We start from the raw sequence: 18,403 nt of genomic DNA on the forward strand, positions 1-18,403 counted from the left end.
GCCCTAGGGGGCGCGCCCAAGGGGGGGAGTCCTACTCCAAGTAGGAATCGGCTCCCCCCTTTCCTAGTCCTAGTAGGAGAAGAAGGAACGAGAGGGAGAGGGAGAGGGAAAGAGGGGCCGCGCCCCCTTCCCTAGTCCTATTCGGACTCCCCTTGGGGGTGCCACCTCCTGGTTGTTTCCCTCTCTCTCCCCTAAGGCCCACTAAGGCCCATTACTTCCCCGGGGGGTTCCGGTAACGCCTCCGGCACTCCGGTTTTATCCGAAACTATCCGGAACACTTTAAGTGTCCGAATAACATGGTCCAATATATCAATCTTTATGTCTCGACCATTTTGAGACCCCTTGTCATGTCTGTGATCTCATCCGTGACTCCGAACAACCTTCGTTACATCAAATCACATAACTCATAATACAAATCGTCATCGAACGTTAAGCATGCGGACCCTACGGGTTCGAGAACCATGTAGACATGACCGAGACACATCTCCGGTCAATAACCAATAGCGGAACCTAGATGCTCATATTGGTTCCTACATATTCTTCGAATATCTTCATCGGTCAAACCGCATAACAACATGCGTTGTTCCCTTTGTCATCGGTATGTTACTTGCCCAAGATTCGATCGTCGGTGTCATCATACCTAGTTCAATCTCGTTATCGGCAAGTCTCTTTACTCGTTCTGTAATGCATCATCCCGCAACTAACTCATTAGTCACATTGCTTGCAAGGCTTATAGTGATGTGCATTACCAAGAGTGCCCAGAGATACCTCTTCAAAACACGGAGTGACAAATCCTAATCTCGATCTATGCCAACTCAACAAACACCATCAGAGACACCTGTATAGCATCTTTATAATCACCCAGTTACGTTGTGACGTTTGATAGCACACTAAGTGTTCCTCCGGTATTCGGAAGTTGCATAATCTCATAGTCATAGGAACATGTATAAGTCATGAAGAAAGCAATAACAATAAACTAAACGATCAAAGTGCTAAGCTAACAGATGGGTCTTGTCCATCACATCTTTCTCTAATGATGTGATCCCGTTCATCAGATGACAACACATGTCCATGGCTAGGAAACTTAACCATTTTTTATTAACGAGCTAGTCAAGTAGAGGCATACTAGGGACACTATGTTTGTCTATGTATTCACACATGTACTAAGTTTTCGGTTAATACAATTCTAGCATGAATAATAAACATTTATCATGGTATAAGGAAATATAAATAAAAACTTTATTATTGCCTCTAGGGCATATTTCCTTCAGTTCCTACGAACACCTCCCATTTGAAGCCACCAGACAACTTGTGCGCTACTATGTACATGACTCATAACCTCCTACCCATCTTAGATCAGAAATTCTAAATGAGTTCAGTAGCATGCGCATGTGAGTCAAAGGTCGGTTAGAGCCTCCAACGCCTTCTGGTATGATCATCCGAGCTATATTAAAGTTTCCTCCTTTAGTTATTTTTGGAGTTTCTAACCTGGTCATTCAAAACCTTCGAACTATGCAAAAAGGTGTGTTACTGTCAAATTTTTGTGTCTATCCTATATATACGCCCACCTTACCCCCACTAGTTCACTTTCAATGCCAGGTCGCTGATCATGAATGAAGGGCCCGATCTAGTCAGCTTTCAATGTCCATCGGCATACAAGCACGCTTAACACAAAGATCGGTCAGAAGATTAGTTGTCCAAGATACATGTTGATTACAAAAGTTTTGGTTTTCTTACAAGAAAAAGACCATGGCATCTTGCAGCCAAGACCCAAAATTTGTGGTTTTCTTACTAGCAAAAGATCCTAGCATCTTGCAGCCAAGACCAAAAAGTTTTGGTTTTGTTACAACCAAGGACAAAATTTTGACAAGTCGTGCAGATTTTCACTAAATTTTTTGGCAGCATAACACGTCTATTCATTTAAAAATTCATTCATGCACTTCAAGTCAGTCAATACACTGGATGAAATCATCTCCCCAACAGAAGTCAAGCACCATAAACAAAATAATCTCCACTACTCACTGCCAACCCTTCCTTGTGTTGCCAATCTTCTGTTTGAATGAATGATGACAGGTATCAACGCACCAAGATGGACCTTCCTTGTGTTGAATACAAAAGGAGCTAAGAGGTAGCACCCAGCAAAACGACAACCTATCAGGCACTTCACACACCAAATATCCATCCACACAGCAGCAACCCCATTACGAGCAAGTGGCACTACAAGCTACATCCATCGGCCTTCTCGTCCTCCTTGGCAATATCAGACTTCCAAGTGACCTGGGCAAAGAGAGCAAGACAACGAGAGCGAGAGGAAACAAGATTAGCTAGTGGCCTCAACCCATAAAGGACAAGGGCAACATTTTACAGCAGCAAAAAGAACAAATAATATGCACTACATACATTTTATAGTAGGAAAAATGACAGCAGCCTAAAATCCTACATATGCACTACATTGGTTGATAGCCACACCACCAAAAAGTCATCAGGTGCTCGGACCCAAGAATTTTGTGCAATTATGTCAGCATCTGGACCATAAATCTGTAACAGTTCCTGAACAACATCACACCTGTGCTATTTTCTAGCTAAAACAACAAAGAAGCGCTATACCTCGGGAAAACCGAGATAGCAACATGCCTTCAATGATGCATCACTCTTACTTGATCTACGACTCTTAGAGCTTGCATCACCCTTAGATGATACACCACCCTCGGATGATCCAACACCCTTACATCTACGAACAACGTTAGATGGCCATTTTTTAATATGTTTAATAAACTGATCATGTATTATGCCCTTGTGAGTCTGTCACTAGTGACATGTATGCTATTAGTTAGGAATCAAGCACATCATCATCGGCTGAAGGGGTGTGATAACGTTGAAGGAGTGTGATAACGGCACAACGATGGTTGGTAGATTGTATGGTAATAGGTAACCCGACCTAACATGGATGATAGTTAGCTTCAGAATAGAGCTATCACTTTAGCAACTCATGGCTCGTGTTTTTTGATGTTGAAAAAGATATGTAGCTAAAAGATCACAAATTTGTTGTTCTCGTACGTAATACCAACCCGTACGTGATTTTTTAGCGAGGAATATTAGAGAGCTTTATTTCACAAAATATTAGAAATTTGTTGTTCGCGAGGAGGCCGCTGATCAGGAATGAAGGGTTCGAGTCTAGTCAGTTTTCATTGTCCGTCAGCATACAAGCATGCTTACCACAAAGATGGGTCAAAAGATTAGTTGTCGTAGATACATGTTGATTACGAAGGAACTAAAAGAAGAAGCTAGCTAAAATAATTATGAAATTGAAAATTAGTATTCATAATTTTTTAAGTTCATTTGGTTAATAAGTAGTGATTACATATTTTCCAAAAAATGTTCATGCATTTAAAGTTCTTTGGGCATTTTAACTAACATCCATGTAATTTAATAAGGTTTTCACTTATTTTTAAATGTTTATGTAATTTTGAAAAATGGTCACGAGTTCAATATATACTCATGTAATTTCATAGTTTTTCACGTCTTCTAAAAACTGCTCATATAATTTTAAAGTATGTACACTTCTTTTAAAAAAATATTCAAATATTTAATGTGTACACATATTTTAAGTTTGTGTCTGCTAATGTAACTTTAAAAGGTGTTCACACATGTATTATTTAAAAATCATCTACATTTTAAATAATATGCTCGGGCAATTTTAAAAGGTGTTCATGTATTTAAAGTTTGTGTATCTTTAAAAGTTTCCACGTGTTTAATAATTATCTAAAAACACTGGAATGATTCATGTATTTTTTAAATGTTCATGAGTTTTTTTTTGCAACAGTTCGTGTGTTTACAAAGAAAACCTTAAACAGTAAATAAAATTTAAAAAGAAATATAATAAAAGGTAAGAATAAAAATATATAAATAAACAACCATGCAAGAAAAACAAATAAAATATAAGAAAAAAATACAGAAACCAGGAAAAATATGTTAAATTTTTTTTTAAGGAAGCGTGTGCTCCCATCATCCATGCTCCCTCGTCTCTACTTTTACATACTCAATAAAAAAACACAAAAACCAGCCGCCGGCTATTCGACCTTGTCCATGGGAGGACTTTTTTAGGAGCTCCTATTCCCCGACCTGTGCGGGCGACAGCGAGCAAACGCCATCGTCCCTGCTCCACTGTTTTTGTGCGCTACTGTTTTTGAAATCCCAATTTTTTTCAAAGAGGCAAACGCCATCGTCCCAGATGGCGGTCGGGGCTCCACTGTTTTTTTTCTGTTTTTTTTTTGCCTCTTTGAAAAAAATTGGGATTTCAAAAAAAGTTACGAATTTCACAAAATGTGCACAAATTAAAACAATGTTCACAAATTTAAAACGAATGCTCTATAATTCAAAAAATGTTCATTATTTTGAAAACAAACAATTTTCTGAATTTTTAAATATTGATGAACATTTTTTATTTGACTAGTAAATGCGCACGTGCAACACACGTTAATATTTAAGCAATATATTAATTGGACGCGGATATTAGGTATACTATTATTTGTGTATTAATCCCGTGATTAGTGCAATATTTGGTATGATATTAATTGCATGTTAAACACGTGTAACGCTCTTCATTGAAGCAGTCTAGATCGTTGGATTAACTTAGTTCGATGGCCGAGGTCAGTTGGATCTACCTTTTTAGGTCTTTTTATATTGGTATAGATGAACAAATTTTGAGTTCGATTAACATTCTGAAATTTGGTGACAAAAATTGAATTCAAGAGCTTTTTTTTAATTGGGCGGGCATTTTTTTGAATAAAATGAACATTTTTTTAAAAGATGAACATTTTCAAAAATTGTTAGTGAATTTGAAAAAAATGATCTCCACAATATGTATGAATTCAAAAAAATTCGTGATTGCAAAATAAGTTAGGAATTTCAAAAAAATGAGAATTTGAAAAAAATATAAAAGAAAGAAAAAAAGAAGAAACATAGGAAAAGAATCAGGGAAGGATCTATAACCTTGCCAAAGCCGGTGGAGAAAAACCAAAAGTAGGCTGGCTTATACAAACCAAAAAGTACAGGCTTGATCGCTATTCCCTGACATACGCGGGGAATAGGATCCGCCATAGTTGACGGACAAGGAATGGTTTTTCCCTATCGACAGTAGCGCAATGCTTTGCAATCGAGTTGCTCTTCTGGCATTTCAAAAAATACAAATAAAGGAGTTGCTCTTCTAGCCCAAAAGGTGTTGATTTCTCGCTTAATTAACCCAATGGTCATGATACCAGAACGTCAATCTCGAAGCTACGTGATTGCGTTTCTTCAGTTCGCATCATACGAGCGTGTAGTGTAGAGTATGCACATAGGTTGCAGCCGGTGTTTCTAAAAAGAAACCAAAACGTCTTTGTTTCCAAGAAAAAAAGAGATACTTCCGCTGTAAAGAAATATAGGAGCGTTTAGATACGCGTGCTCGATCATTTTCGACGCTTGGTGTCCCCATTTCCTGACGTGTTAAATTCACGTAGATGACGAGGCCCACGCATTTGCGTCCACTTGACAGGCGGCCAGCCAATGGAACGCATGGACTGCCACAGCTGAGACAGCGAGGCTAGGACACATCTGACAGGCATGATGACACAGCTTTTGTTCCTCATGCAACACGCGCGAGTGCGCAACTGTCCCGAGAGGGACAGGTACCAAATTTGCATAACAGCACTCACTACATCCCAGTAGAACCTGATGCTTCTTTATTTATATTATTATTACTGAAGAAATCAAATGAGAAACCCGACTACATACAGTATATATCACGGCCGATTCCAGACTTGAACAGGGAGGCAATGATGATCTAAGGCTGGTCACAATGGGGAGAAACTTAGGAGTAACATCACACACTCTAATATAACTTTGCTTATGTGGCACATATTTAATGAAGAGAGAGGTGCTTGTGGTAACTAGCTAAGTTACCGAAACATCACACACTTAAAAAAAATGAGTCTATAACCTAATAAATACATTGTTGCATGACACTATATAGATGTTCCTACACACTATGAAGATAATAACATAATCTAGGGAAGTGTGTAAGTTACTAGCTTATGTTCTTGCCCATTGTGACCAGCCTAACTTTAACAAGAAGTATTCCCACTCGGGGAGCATATATAAACTCCCATATATCATATACATAAAGAAGATGATGCTCTTCACACGGTCCACGGAAACCACGGAGGAATTCGCATCATCAACGCACACAGAAAAGAATTAAAAGAACCCACACAGGCAAGGAGGGACTAGACCAAGAGATCAAATCATCCTGAAAATATTGTGTCGCCGAACACTTGGGACGGCTTGCTAGCTAGTTTACTTGGTGATGGCGTAGATGGCGTAGATGATCCCCGGGATGTACCCGAGGAAGGTGAGCAGGAGGCAGATCCAGAACTCGTGCTGCAAGACAGAAGCCAAGAAACGATTATCAGTAATCAGAATTCCATCCATATACTATGTCACTGTCTATCTATCTACGCATCTATCAACCTGTGGATCGAGCCAGAAAAGGGAAGACGAACGAGGGGAGAAAGAGGAAAGAATCTGGCGCCGACGCTTACCCCGCAGCCGAACTTGAGGAAGACGCCGAGGGGCGGGAGGATGATGGCGAGGATGATGTCGATGCAGTTGGCCGTGCCCGCCATGGTCGTCGATCTTTCGTCCGGCGGACGGAGAGCTTCACTCGATCGGTGGATGGAGAGAAAACACTAGAGCTGAGCAGAGCGGGATGGGATGGGAAGGGGTGGTGAAACACGTATCGGCCGGGCTCTCGTTATATAGACGGGGAAAGGGGAAGTCAAGGGTGGACGGCGGCGAGGGTGAGGTGCGATGGCGGCCAAGGCAGGGAGGGAGGAAGTATCGGGGCGACGCGTGTGGGCCTGTCGACGGGCACGCGGGCCGGGGACCGCGTTGGCGACGCGTTGTTATAATAAAAGGGATAAAACTCGTTCGAGCTTGCCTTGCTGATGGGCTCACCTCATCCGCCGTCCAACCACCCTGCCAAATTTGCCAGTGTCCTGTATCAATTTGACTGTTTTAATTGCTTAGCTGTTAAGCATTTGTTAGTGGTATGAATTGCACCAGAGTCAGAATCGACTCACTGCGCGTATATGCCTTCTTTGAAATTTCCTGGCATTTTGTAGGACTGCAAACATCGGGGCGAGGGCAACGGCGACGACTGCGTTGTACGTAGTGGCGTGCTCCTTGGATTCGAGGATACTGGCTGCACATCTAGCGTCATCGTCTGTTGTTTCGGTGCACTGTGGTCGTGTGTGGCTTTTCTATCGCTTTTGTCGACCATTTGTGTGAGTAATGAGAATTGGCCTAATGTGATGCTTGTTGTATCATGAGCGGTTTATATAGTTTGGAGGACACCCGAAAATTCGCAAGAGCGCTCGTCCGCGCCTGCTCCCGTTAGCGCGGGCGAAATGAAGATCGACGCGTGGACGTGGAAATAAGAGTGTGATGTATACTGCCACAGTGATGTACGCATTTTTTAATGGGAGGGGAGATGGGAGAGGGACAACGTTTGTATCTAGTGGAGGGACGGTCGTTAGAGGGTAGCGGCGACGTTAAGGGCGGTGCGGCGTTGACTCACGCAAGAGCTGATCCTTTTGCAAGTGCAGCAAGTGCTCCGGTAGTACATCCCTTGCTGGTTGCATTTTTGGCCCGTCGCTTCAATATATGCTTGGGTGGTATCTTTGTCAGCCCCAGCAAGTCGATGACCTGAGCAACAAATTTACTAGCGAAGTAAGAAAACCAGCAGAATTCAGAACCAAACGAAATACAGTAGTTCCGTTTGATGTAATCGCATCTCAAACAGGACAGCATCACCGCGGGTGGAAGCTCACCTTCGCGTTCATACTTGTGCCTGCCGGTTGTCTTTGCCCGATTACTAGACGGCATCTTCAACTGACACGTTGCCCTGTCCGGCAAACCTTTCAGATGTAGCAGCGGCGACACGACATCAGGCTGAACTTCTTCGCACGAGCTGCTCGCCGCCACAGTTCAGTTTTTCAAGCTATTGTTCCCAAATGTAAAGGATAACTGAATGTCCTGCGCGATTGCAGGTACAATTTCATCTGAGAGGAACCAATACAGTGGAAGCATATCAACATACCTCTTCGTCCAGCCTGGTGCCTGCGGATCATCTTTCTTCGTTGACTCTTCTGAGTTCGGCGCCGCCGAGCTGAGTCCCTCGCAAGTGTTGTTCAGGTCTTGTTGAACTGTCAGCGCCGCATCACCAACATCGCTAATGCTTGACTTGGCGGCCGGGAAAACAAGTGTTTGGCTGCGTTAGCCCTCAGTCGTAGCTTCGGCGCCTCCAAGATCCGGCAGCGGGAATCTGCTCAAACGTAGGAAAAGATTATGAAGCTGCGCATCTAGTAGCAGCGGTTGTCATTAGCAGCAAAAGGCGGCGCGAGGAACAGAGCTATCAACCGCATCTCATGAGAACTTGAATCCATAGCCTGTTGCCTTCGTCGTCGGCTCGTCGCCATAGCTTTGAGCTTCTCTGACTCATGCGGTGTCCGGAGACGGACCCCCAGTCGCAAATCATTATGTGATACATGTACTGACAGAACATGTCCGAAGTGTACCGTCATCGCGTCGTCAGGTTGGATGAAGCCGTCACTCTACAATATTGCCCGACCGGTTGTATCCTTCTCAGCCTATACGATCGCATTTAATTCTTGTAGCGACGCGTCGTTCAGCCGTTGGTCTAGGTACCGAGAGCAAGCGAGCTCGTGTGTTCTTTCGCCGCTCTGGGAGGACACCCTTCTAGATGTGTGAAAGTAAGAGATAGATTACAAATTTTATACTACTACATGTACAAGATACGTTGGATGCTTCTGAAGGGGCAAACACAAAGATATATCAATACACTAAAACTTTGCGCCACAAATCCTTGGGACAGCATCGCGGACAACAGGAGTGTCACGGACAATTCGACCGGAGAGAAACCGATGGGCTGACCGCTAACATTCCCCCACAATTGTTTGTGTGTGTAACGCCCTCGATGCGGCTATATCTCCCACGTGTCGAAGCACGACTGAGAGACATAACCGCATTGAAAGCAATGTCGCAAGTGAGGTAATCTTCGCAAACAACCCATGTAATACATAAGGGAAAAGATACATAGTTGGCTTACAATCGCCACTTCGCACAATTACATGAATAAAACATTACATTAACCAGATACAATCAAGGTCCGACTATGAAACCAAAATAAAAAAAACCAAATGCGACAAGGTCCCCGATCGACCCCAACTGGGCTCCACTACTGATCAACTAGAACGAAACAACATAAAAGGACAAGATCTTCATCGAGCTCCTCCTGAGCTTGGTTGTGTCATCTGCACGGACTCATCGGCACCTGCAAGCTGATTTTGGAAGTATCTGTGAGCCACGGGGACTCAGCAATCTCACACCCTCGCGATCAAGACTATTTAAGCTTATGGGTAAGGAAAAAAGGTATGAGGTGGAGCTGCAGCAAGCGACTATCATATATGGTGGCTAACATACGCAAATGAGAGCGAGAAGAGAAGGCAAAGCACGGTCGATAAAAGTATGATCAAGAAGTGATCCTAAAACAACATACGTCAAGCATAACTCCAATACCGTGTTCACTTCCCAGACACCGCCGGAAAGAGACCATCACGGTTACACACGCGGTTGATGTATTTTAATTAAGGTCAACTTCAGGTTTTCTACAACCGGACATTAACAAATTCCCATCTGCCCATAACCGCGGGCACGGCTTTCGAAAGTTCAAATCCCTGCAGGGGAGTCCCAACTTAGCCCATGACAAGCTCTCATGGTCAACGAAGAAATAGACCTCCTCCCGAGACGTTTCGATCAGACTCGGCACCTCGGTTCTTCAAGACATTTCGACAATGGTAAAACAAAACCAGCAACACCGCCCGATGTGCCGACAAATCCCGATAGGAGCTGTACATATCTCGTTCTCAGGGCACACTCAGATGAGCGCTCCATACAACTAAAACCAAACCTCGAGTTTCCCCGAGGGGGCGCTGCACAGGACTCTAGTTTGGACCAACACTCAGAGAAGCACTAGCCCGGGAGGGTAAAATAATGATGACCCTCAGGAGCGCGACACTCAAGGGAAAAAAAGGCTAGGTGGCAAATGGTAAAACCAATGTTGGGCATTGCTGGAAGAGTTTTATTCAAGGCGAACTGTCAAGGGGTTCCCATTATTACCCAACCGCGTAAGGAATGCAAAATCCGGTAACATAACACCGATATGACGAAAACTAGGGCGACAAGAGTGGAACAAAACACCAGGCATAAGGCCGAGCCTTCCACCCTTTACCAAGTATATAGATGCATTAATTAAATAAGATATATTGTGATATCCCAACAAGTAAACATGTCCCAACAAGGAACAACATCTCCATGTTCCAACAAGGAACAAACTTCAATCTTCACCTGCAACTAACAACGCTATAAGAGGGGCTGAGCAAAGCGGTAACATAAGCAAACAACGGTTTGCTAGGACAAGGTGGGTTAGAGGCTTGGTTCAACAATATAGGACGCATGATAAGCAAGTGGTAGGTATCGCAGCATAGGCATAGCAAAAGAGCGAGCATCTAGCAAGCAAATATAGAAGTGATTTCGAGGGTATGGTCATCTTGCCTGAAATCCCGCGAGGAAGAAGAACGAGTCCATGAAGAAGACAAACGGGCGTAGACGAACGAATCCTCACAACACGACGTTATCGGAACCAACCTGAAGAAGCAACACCGGAAAGAAGCAAACAACATAGTAAACAACCAACACATAGACATGGCATGATGCACAAGCAATTATGATGATGTCCGGTTTAATGGAGCATGGCATGGCAAAATGCACAAGCAACCCTACAAATTAAGTGGAGCGCAATATGCAACGAGTTGCATATTGACGAAACACCAGGACAAGTTATTTAGTTCGGTCTCATTATGTACCTGTCACGCCCTCGATGCGGCTATAGCTCCCACGTGTCGAGGCACGACTTAGAGACATAACCGCATTGAAAGCAATGTCGCAAGTCAGGCAATCATTACAACATCCCATGTAATATGTAATAAAAGGGGGAGATACATAGTTGGCTTACACTCGCCACGTCACATCAGAGTACATAAATAACATCCATCAAACAATCACTCATGGCCCGACTACGGCGCCAAAATAGAAAAGAACCCAACATGCGACTAGGCCCTGAATCGAACCCCAACTAGGCACCACTACTGATCATCGGGAAAGGAAACATAATAACGCTGAGAGTCCTCGTCGAACTCCCACTTGAGCTCGTACTCGTCACCTGGAGCGAAATCACCTGGACCTACATCTGAAATTATAGTATCGGTGAGCCACAGGGACTCAGCAATCTCGCACCCTCGCGATCAAGACTATATAAGCTTATGGGAATGGATAAGGCAATTATATGTGGAGCTGCAGCAAGCAACTGGGATATGTGGTGGCTAACTTATCCGCAAAAGAGAGCGAGAAGAGGAGGCAAGGCGCGAGCGAGAATATAGAGGAACAACCTGCGCAAGCATTACTCCAACACCATGTCCACTTCCCGGACTCCGCCGAGAAGAGGCCATCACGGCAACACACTCAGTTGATTCATTTTAATTAATTAAGGTTTAAGTTTTCTACAACCGGACATTAACAAATTCCCATCTGCCCATAACCGCGGGCACGGCTTTCGAAAGTTCAATCCCAGCAGGGGAGTCCCAACTTAGCCCATGACAAGCTCTCACGGTCAACGAAGGAATAGACCTCCTCCCAAGACGTTCCGATCAGACTCGGTATCTCGGTAACTCAAGATACTTCGACAGGTTAAAACAAGACCAGCAACACCGCCCGAATGTGCCGACAAATCCCGATAGGAGCTGCACATATCTTTTTCTCAGGGCACACTCAGATTGTCCTAGGTACGGGTAGGCCAGCCCAGAGTTGCCCCTGGTGGCCACCGGTAGCTGACAGGTGGACCAACACTCAGAGGAGCACTGGCCCGGGGGGGTAAAATAAGATGACCCGTGAGTCTACAGAACTCAAGGGGAAAGAAAAGGCTAGGTGGCAAATGGTAAAACCAAGGTTGGGCATTGCTGGAAAAGCTTTAATCAAGGCGAAATATCAAGGGGTTCCCATTATAACCCAACCGCGTAAGGAACGCAAAATCCGGGAACATAACACCGATATGACGGAAACTAGGGCGGCAAGAGTGGAACAAAACACTAGGCGAGAGGCCGAGCCTTCCACCCTTTACCAAGTATATAGATGCATTAAGATAACATGGCAATATAATGATATCCCAACAAGTAAATAAATGTTTCAACAAGGAACGGCTCCAATCTTCACCTGCAACTAGCAACGCTATAAGAGGGGCTGAGCAAAGCGGTAACATAGCCAATCAATGTTTGCTAGGACAAGGTGGGTTAGAGTTTCACATGGCAATTGGGAGGCTGACAAGCAAAAGGTAGGCATCGTAGCATTGGCATAGCAAGAGCGAGCAAACTAGCATAGCAAAGATAGTAGTGATTTCGAGGGTATGATCATCTTGCCTGCACAGTTGTCAGAGTTGACTGGATCCTCACAAGCAAACTCGACGGGCTCCTCGGTAGCGAACTCGTCTCCTGGCTCTACCCAAACAAGACAAACAAGCAACAAGGATACAATCAACCACGTGCAAGACCAAGCAATATGATGAAATGATGATATGCTATGCGGGATGCGATGCGGGATGCAAAATGCAAGATATGACAGAAAATGCATGAACCTGGCCTCAACTTGGAATTCCAATGGTGCCACTGGATAGAGGGGATGAAATCGCTTGAAAACGATATAAAGATCATTGGAATCGGAGTTACGGTTTGGAAATGGCAAGCGTTTTAAGATATGACACCGGTCTGCGATTTACAGCAAGTAGGCATCTAAATGCAACAAAATGAACATGCTACAACCATCAAACATGACAACAAAATACATGGCAGGGATGCACACAAGATGCTTATCAAAAGACTAGCACTGAGCCATGGCCAATTCATCCATTATGAGGTTCAAACAAGCATGGCAAAAACGCAAATGCAAAACAGATTCCAGACTTAGTGAAATTAACACTTGTCTGGAATTTCAGATCACGATGCTCTCTTCGGAGCAGCAAAACAACATGATACATGACCTGAACATGACAAGTAAGAACATGGCATGGAGCAACTCAATAAGCTTAACAAAAGACCCAAAGTGGCCTGGGGCCAAAAGGGTTCACAAAACATATTAACGGGCACACGAACATAACTAAAACACAATCAGTTTTCAGACTTGGTGAAAACTGAGACATGCTGAAATATAACTCACGAAGGCATGTAAACAAGCTCGATGCACTCACCACGGTGCAAGTCATGGCAAGGCAGGCATACACCCATTAAGAAGGCACAAAATACAAGCTATACATGGCAAGAACAATGGCATAGCATGCACGGATCATCTACAATAACAACGGCAAAATCGCAAACGAGTTGACGATCTGCCCAGATTCACCATGAAGCAAAAGTAGAGCTCGATTGACTCAAGCTAGAGTGCTCCATAATTGCAAACAAAGAAATGGATGGATAGAGCATAAGATGATTAACAAAACTCCTATACTGATCATCCTCAAAAGAGGCACGGATCACTAGGAAACAAGCTGAACATATGGCATCATGAACTAAAATATCCCAGACTTAGTGAAAACAACTAAGTCCCTGAAAACAGATTTACCGGGTGCCTCTCTTTGCAAGCTTGCACAAGTCACCACACACATCCTAAAAATGCATGGGTTGCACCTCTAGAAAGAAGACAAAATCCTTAACAAAACATATGAAGGACTCACAGGCATAGCATGCACACAATAATCATGGCAAAAATGACAAAAGTCTAAGATGAACTAGCAGATCTGACAATTAACTCACGGAGCCTCCTTCTAACAGCATTTTGGGCACCAAGATGAACTCAAATGAAAATGACGCAATGGAATGAAATGATGCACTCGTCGAGGCAAAGATTTTGATATATTATATGCCCAAATCGGAGCTACGGATGCAAAGTTGCGGGCGGTCAAAGTAGGCATAAAAACTTAGGGTTCGGGGGAGAGAAGTCAACCGGATCTAGATCTGAAATCACTGTTCACGGGCACTGTTCACCGACGCGGAAACCGAGGACGCCGGCGAGCTCGACGTCGCCGGAGATGGAGAAGAGGCCGGGGTGGACCGGCCGGCGTGGAGGCGGCGGGGCGTGGCCGGCTCGGGCGGCGGCCGGGCTGGGCGGCGGGCGGCGGCGAGCGCCGAGGAGGCGGCGAGGCGTCGGGCGGAGGAGGCGGCGAGCTCCGGCGCTGGCGTCGATGGCGCGGTGGTGGCGCGGGCTCCCGGAGCCGTGGAAGACAGGCGGCGCGGCGGCGGCTGGGACTGGCCCGGAGAGGCGCGGGAGCGGGCCCGCCTCGGGGCGGTGCGGGCCGGCGGGAGCGGCTGGCGGGGAAGTGGTCCGCCCGCCACGTGGCGGCTGGCGATAGGCGAGGGGCTCGGCGGACGTTGTCCGGCCGGGGGCAGACACGTCCGTCGGCGGAGGTTTCTGTTTTTTTAAGAACTAGGGTTTCGAGGGGGAAGACGAGATCCGAAAATGGAGGGGGTATATATAGGCATAAGTGGAGCTAGGAGAGTCCAAATGAGGTGCGGTCTTCGGCCACGCGATCGTGATCGAACGCTCTAGGACATGGAGCAGAGTTTGGTGGGTTTTGTGCCAAATTAGAGGGGTGTTGGGCTGCAACACACACGAGGCCTTTTCGGTCCCTCGGTTAACCGTTGGAGTATCAAACGAAGTCCAAATGATACGAAACTTGACAGGCGGTCTACCGGTAGTAAACCAAGGCCGCATGACAAGTCTCGATCCAATCCGGAAATGTTTAATCCCCACACACGAAAGAAAGCTAGAAATGACCACCGGAGGAGAACGAAGCGCCGGAATGCAAAACGGACAACGGAGAAAAAGCTCGGATGCATGAGACGAACACGTATGCAAATGCAATGCACATGATGACATGATATGAGATGCATGAAAACGAAAACAACACACGGAGACAAAACCCGAACCCGAGGAAATAAATATAACTTAACGCCGGAAACAGCAAGAGTTGGAGTACGAATTGGGAAAGTTACACCCAGGGTGTTACAGTACCCAACAATATTAAATGTTCTTAACATGGAAAGGGGTGAAACACAACAAAATTACCTATCTAGGCAAGTTTAAATGAGGCCGAAACAACAAGCAACAAGTCCAGAAACTCCTCATGTGCATATTTTAGGTTTGGTGCTGTTCTGCCCTAAACCCAATTTTATAGTTGTTAAACATACAAGATGAGTGCACCATGTTAAACTAGGCAATTTTCTACCCCATTTACATATAAAGTTTGTTAAAAACAGAGCTACGGTTATTTAGTTAGGAATTAAATCATTTTAACATGGCAATAGGCAAATATAAGCAAACATCAATTTAAACATTTTAAACATAGATGAAAGTGACATATTATGAAACTAGATGAAAAACTAAGCATTTTACATATTTAAACCATTTTAAACCGATGCACGGTTCAAGAGTTATTAATGCATGAACATGGAGGGGTAAACTGTAAATATGCAGTTCTCTAGATAATAGGAAAATTCGTCCTGGCAGGAAAAAAACAACACGGGCCGAATCTGGTTGGCCCATCAGAGGAAAGGACGGGAGCTGCTCACATCGGGCCAAGCACAGTCGGTGGAGGAGTGGGCCGGCTTGAGCTGGGGTCAACGGGCGAAGAGGAGGCGGTGGGCCGCGCGAGCGAAGCAAAGGGAGGGGGTCGAGGCTCGGTCAACACGGGCAGGACTCGTCGGTTGACGCGCTCGCTACTACTCAACAGGAAGCAGAGCCGCGGCGTCACGGCTGCTCGCCGGAGACGAAGGAAGGGAGGCGGAGACGGCGGATCTGGACGGAGGGGGCGGATGCAGGTGAAGAAGCTCTAGGCGGAGAAGGATCCATGGGGCGGCGGCGTCCTTGGACGGGCGGCGGCCATGCTTCGGTCCCTGACAGAGAGAAACAGGAGAGGGGAGTGGGTGGTCAGGAGAGACAATCAGAGGGAGGAGGAGAGGAAACAGGGCGGCGGCTACTCATCTCCGACGAGGTCGGAGCTCCGGCGAGGCCTGGTGGCCGGAGAAGCGACGTGAGGCGGCGGGGTCGATCTGGATCGGGAGGAGCTCGGGCACGGGCACGAGGGCAGCGGCGGAGAAGTGGCTTGCGGGGGCTCCTCTCCTCTCGATGGAGCTTGGGAACGAGGGCACGGGGAGTAGCGGGGAGGTGCCTGGGTTCAACTCCGGCAAGGGGGAGTCGCGTGTTGGAGCTCGGGATGGTCGGCGCGCGATGAGCTCCTGCAGGACACGGGCACGAGAAAAGGGTCAGGGAGGAAGAGAGGGAAAGAGAAGAAAGAGCAGGGGCACACGGCGAGGCGTTCGTCCCTGGTTCGTTCGAAGAGACGAGGCGCTGGGGTCGGCCGATGCTCTGCTCGGTGGTACTCTGGCCGGGGCTCTCGGGAGGAGGAGGTTGCGGGATTGGGTGGATCGAGGGGAGGAGAATGTTGGACCGGTGCTGAAAACGAGGGAGTTGGTCGGGATCGACTGGGAATGGGTGGATGGCTCTGGGAGGATCCCGATGAAGAGAGTGGCGGCGGCGAGGAGGAGGATTGGTGGATTGGACAGGATAGGCTAGGGTTTGACTGGTTATTTATAGTATTGGATTTTTGGTTAGGGACTATCTGGAGCCTCCGATCAAAATCGGACGGTCGCGAATAAAATATCTAGGGAGTCCAAATAAGAAAATGGTGACGTTTTGTAGATGTTTGGGGATGTTCCAGACACAACGGTGGCGACAGTCCGAGTCGGGTCCGTGTAACACCCCGGATGTAACTTTCCCAATTTGTACTCCAACTCTTGCCGTTTCCGGCGTTAAGTTATTTTATTTTTCTCGGGTTCGGGTTTTTGTCTCCGTGTGTTGTTATCGTTGTCATGCTTCTCATATCATGTCATCATGTGCATTGCATTTGCATACGTGTTCATCTCATGCATTCGAGCATTTTCCCCGTTGTCCGTTTTGCATTCCGGCGCTTCGTTCTCCTCCAGTGGTCATTTCTAGCTTTCCTTCATGTGTGGGATTAAACATTTCCGGATTGGACCGAGAGTTGCCAAGCGGCCTTGGTTTACTACCGGTAGACCGCCTGTCAAGTTTCGTATCATTTCGACTTCGTTTGATACTCCAACGGTTAACCGAGGAACCGAAAAGGCCTCGTGTGTGTTGCAGCCCAACACCCCTCCAAGTTGGCCCAAAACCCATCAAAACCCTCTCCATCATCTAGATCGTTCGATCACGATCGTGTGGCCGAAAACCGCACCTCATTTGGACTCCCCTAGCTCCCTCTATGCCTATTTAAAGAACCCCTTCGAATCCGGATCTTCCTCTCCCCCGAAACCCTAATTTTTCCCTCCGCGCCGCCGGACACGTCCGGGCGACGCCGGACAAATCCCGCCGCCGCTCCCAGCCTCTCCTGTCGCGCCACGTGTCCTTGTACCGCCGCCCGCCGCCACGCGGCCCGGGGAGCCCGGAGCCGGCCCCCGCGGCCCATCTTCCCCGCGCCGCCGCCCGAAGCCGCCTGCCTCCTCGCCCCGTTCGCCGGCCCCGCCGCCTCCGCCGCGAGCCGCCGCCGCCCGGCACCGCTCCGCCGCCACCGTGCGCCGCCACCTCGCCTCGTCGCCGGCCACCGCGGCTCCGCCGCCCCTCGCCTCCTCTTCGCCGCCCCGGCCTCTTCCTCCCGCTCCGGCCGCCGCCCCGGCCAACGACTCCGGCGAGGGATCCGGTCGACCTCGGATTGCGTGCCACCGAAACCCTAGATCTTGTGGTTCCTTTTTTTCTCTAAGTCCTCGGAATTTTCTAGTCCATATGCTCATGTTCATAGCCTCGTAACTTTGCATCCGTAGCTCCGATTCATGCATATAGCATATCAAAATGTTCATCTCAGAGAGTACATCATTTCATTCCATTGCATCATTTTCAGTTGAGTTCATCTTGATGCCTGAAATTCTGTTAGAAGAGGGCTACTTGAGTTATTTGTCAGATCTGCTGCTCCATTTAGCTTTTGTCATTTTTGCCATGATTATTGTGTGCATGATATGCCCTGATGCTCTACATATGTTTTGTTAAGGGTTTTGTCATCTTTCCAGAGGTGCAACCCATGTATTTTTATGATGTGTGTGGTGACTAGCACAAGCTTGCCAAGTGAGGCACTTGGTAGTGCTGATTTCAGGGACTTAGCAATCCCACTGAGTCC

General features: G+C 46.5%; 1 protein-coding gene across 1 annotated transcript; it reads right to left on the reverse strand.

Moving 5' to 3' along the window:
- Positions 1–5,918: 5,918 nt before the first annotated feature.
- On the reverse strand, positions 5,919–6,821 carry LOC119364227 (hydrophobic protein LTI6B). The gene is made up of 2 exons (XM_037629661.1): positions 6,579–6,821; positions 5,919–6,417 (listed from the first exon to the last, which is right to left on the reverse strand). Exons 1-2 carry the CDS (start codon positions 6,660–6,662, stop codon positions 6,334–6,336), a joined length of 168 nt encoding a protein of 55 aa, XP_037485558.1. The 5' UTR covers positions 6,663–6,821; the 3' UTR covers positions 5,919–6,333.
- Positions 6,822–18,403: the final 11,582 nt, after the last annotated feature.

This window comes from Triticum dicoccoides, chromosome 1A, assembly GCF_002162155.2.
Source record: "Triticum dicoccoides isolate Atlit2015 ecotype Zavitan chromosome 1A, WEW_v2.0, whole genome shotgun sequence".
NCBI lineage: Eukaryota > Viridiplantae > Streptophyta > Magnoliopsida > Poales > Poaceae > Triticum > Triticum dicoccoides.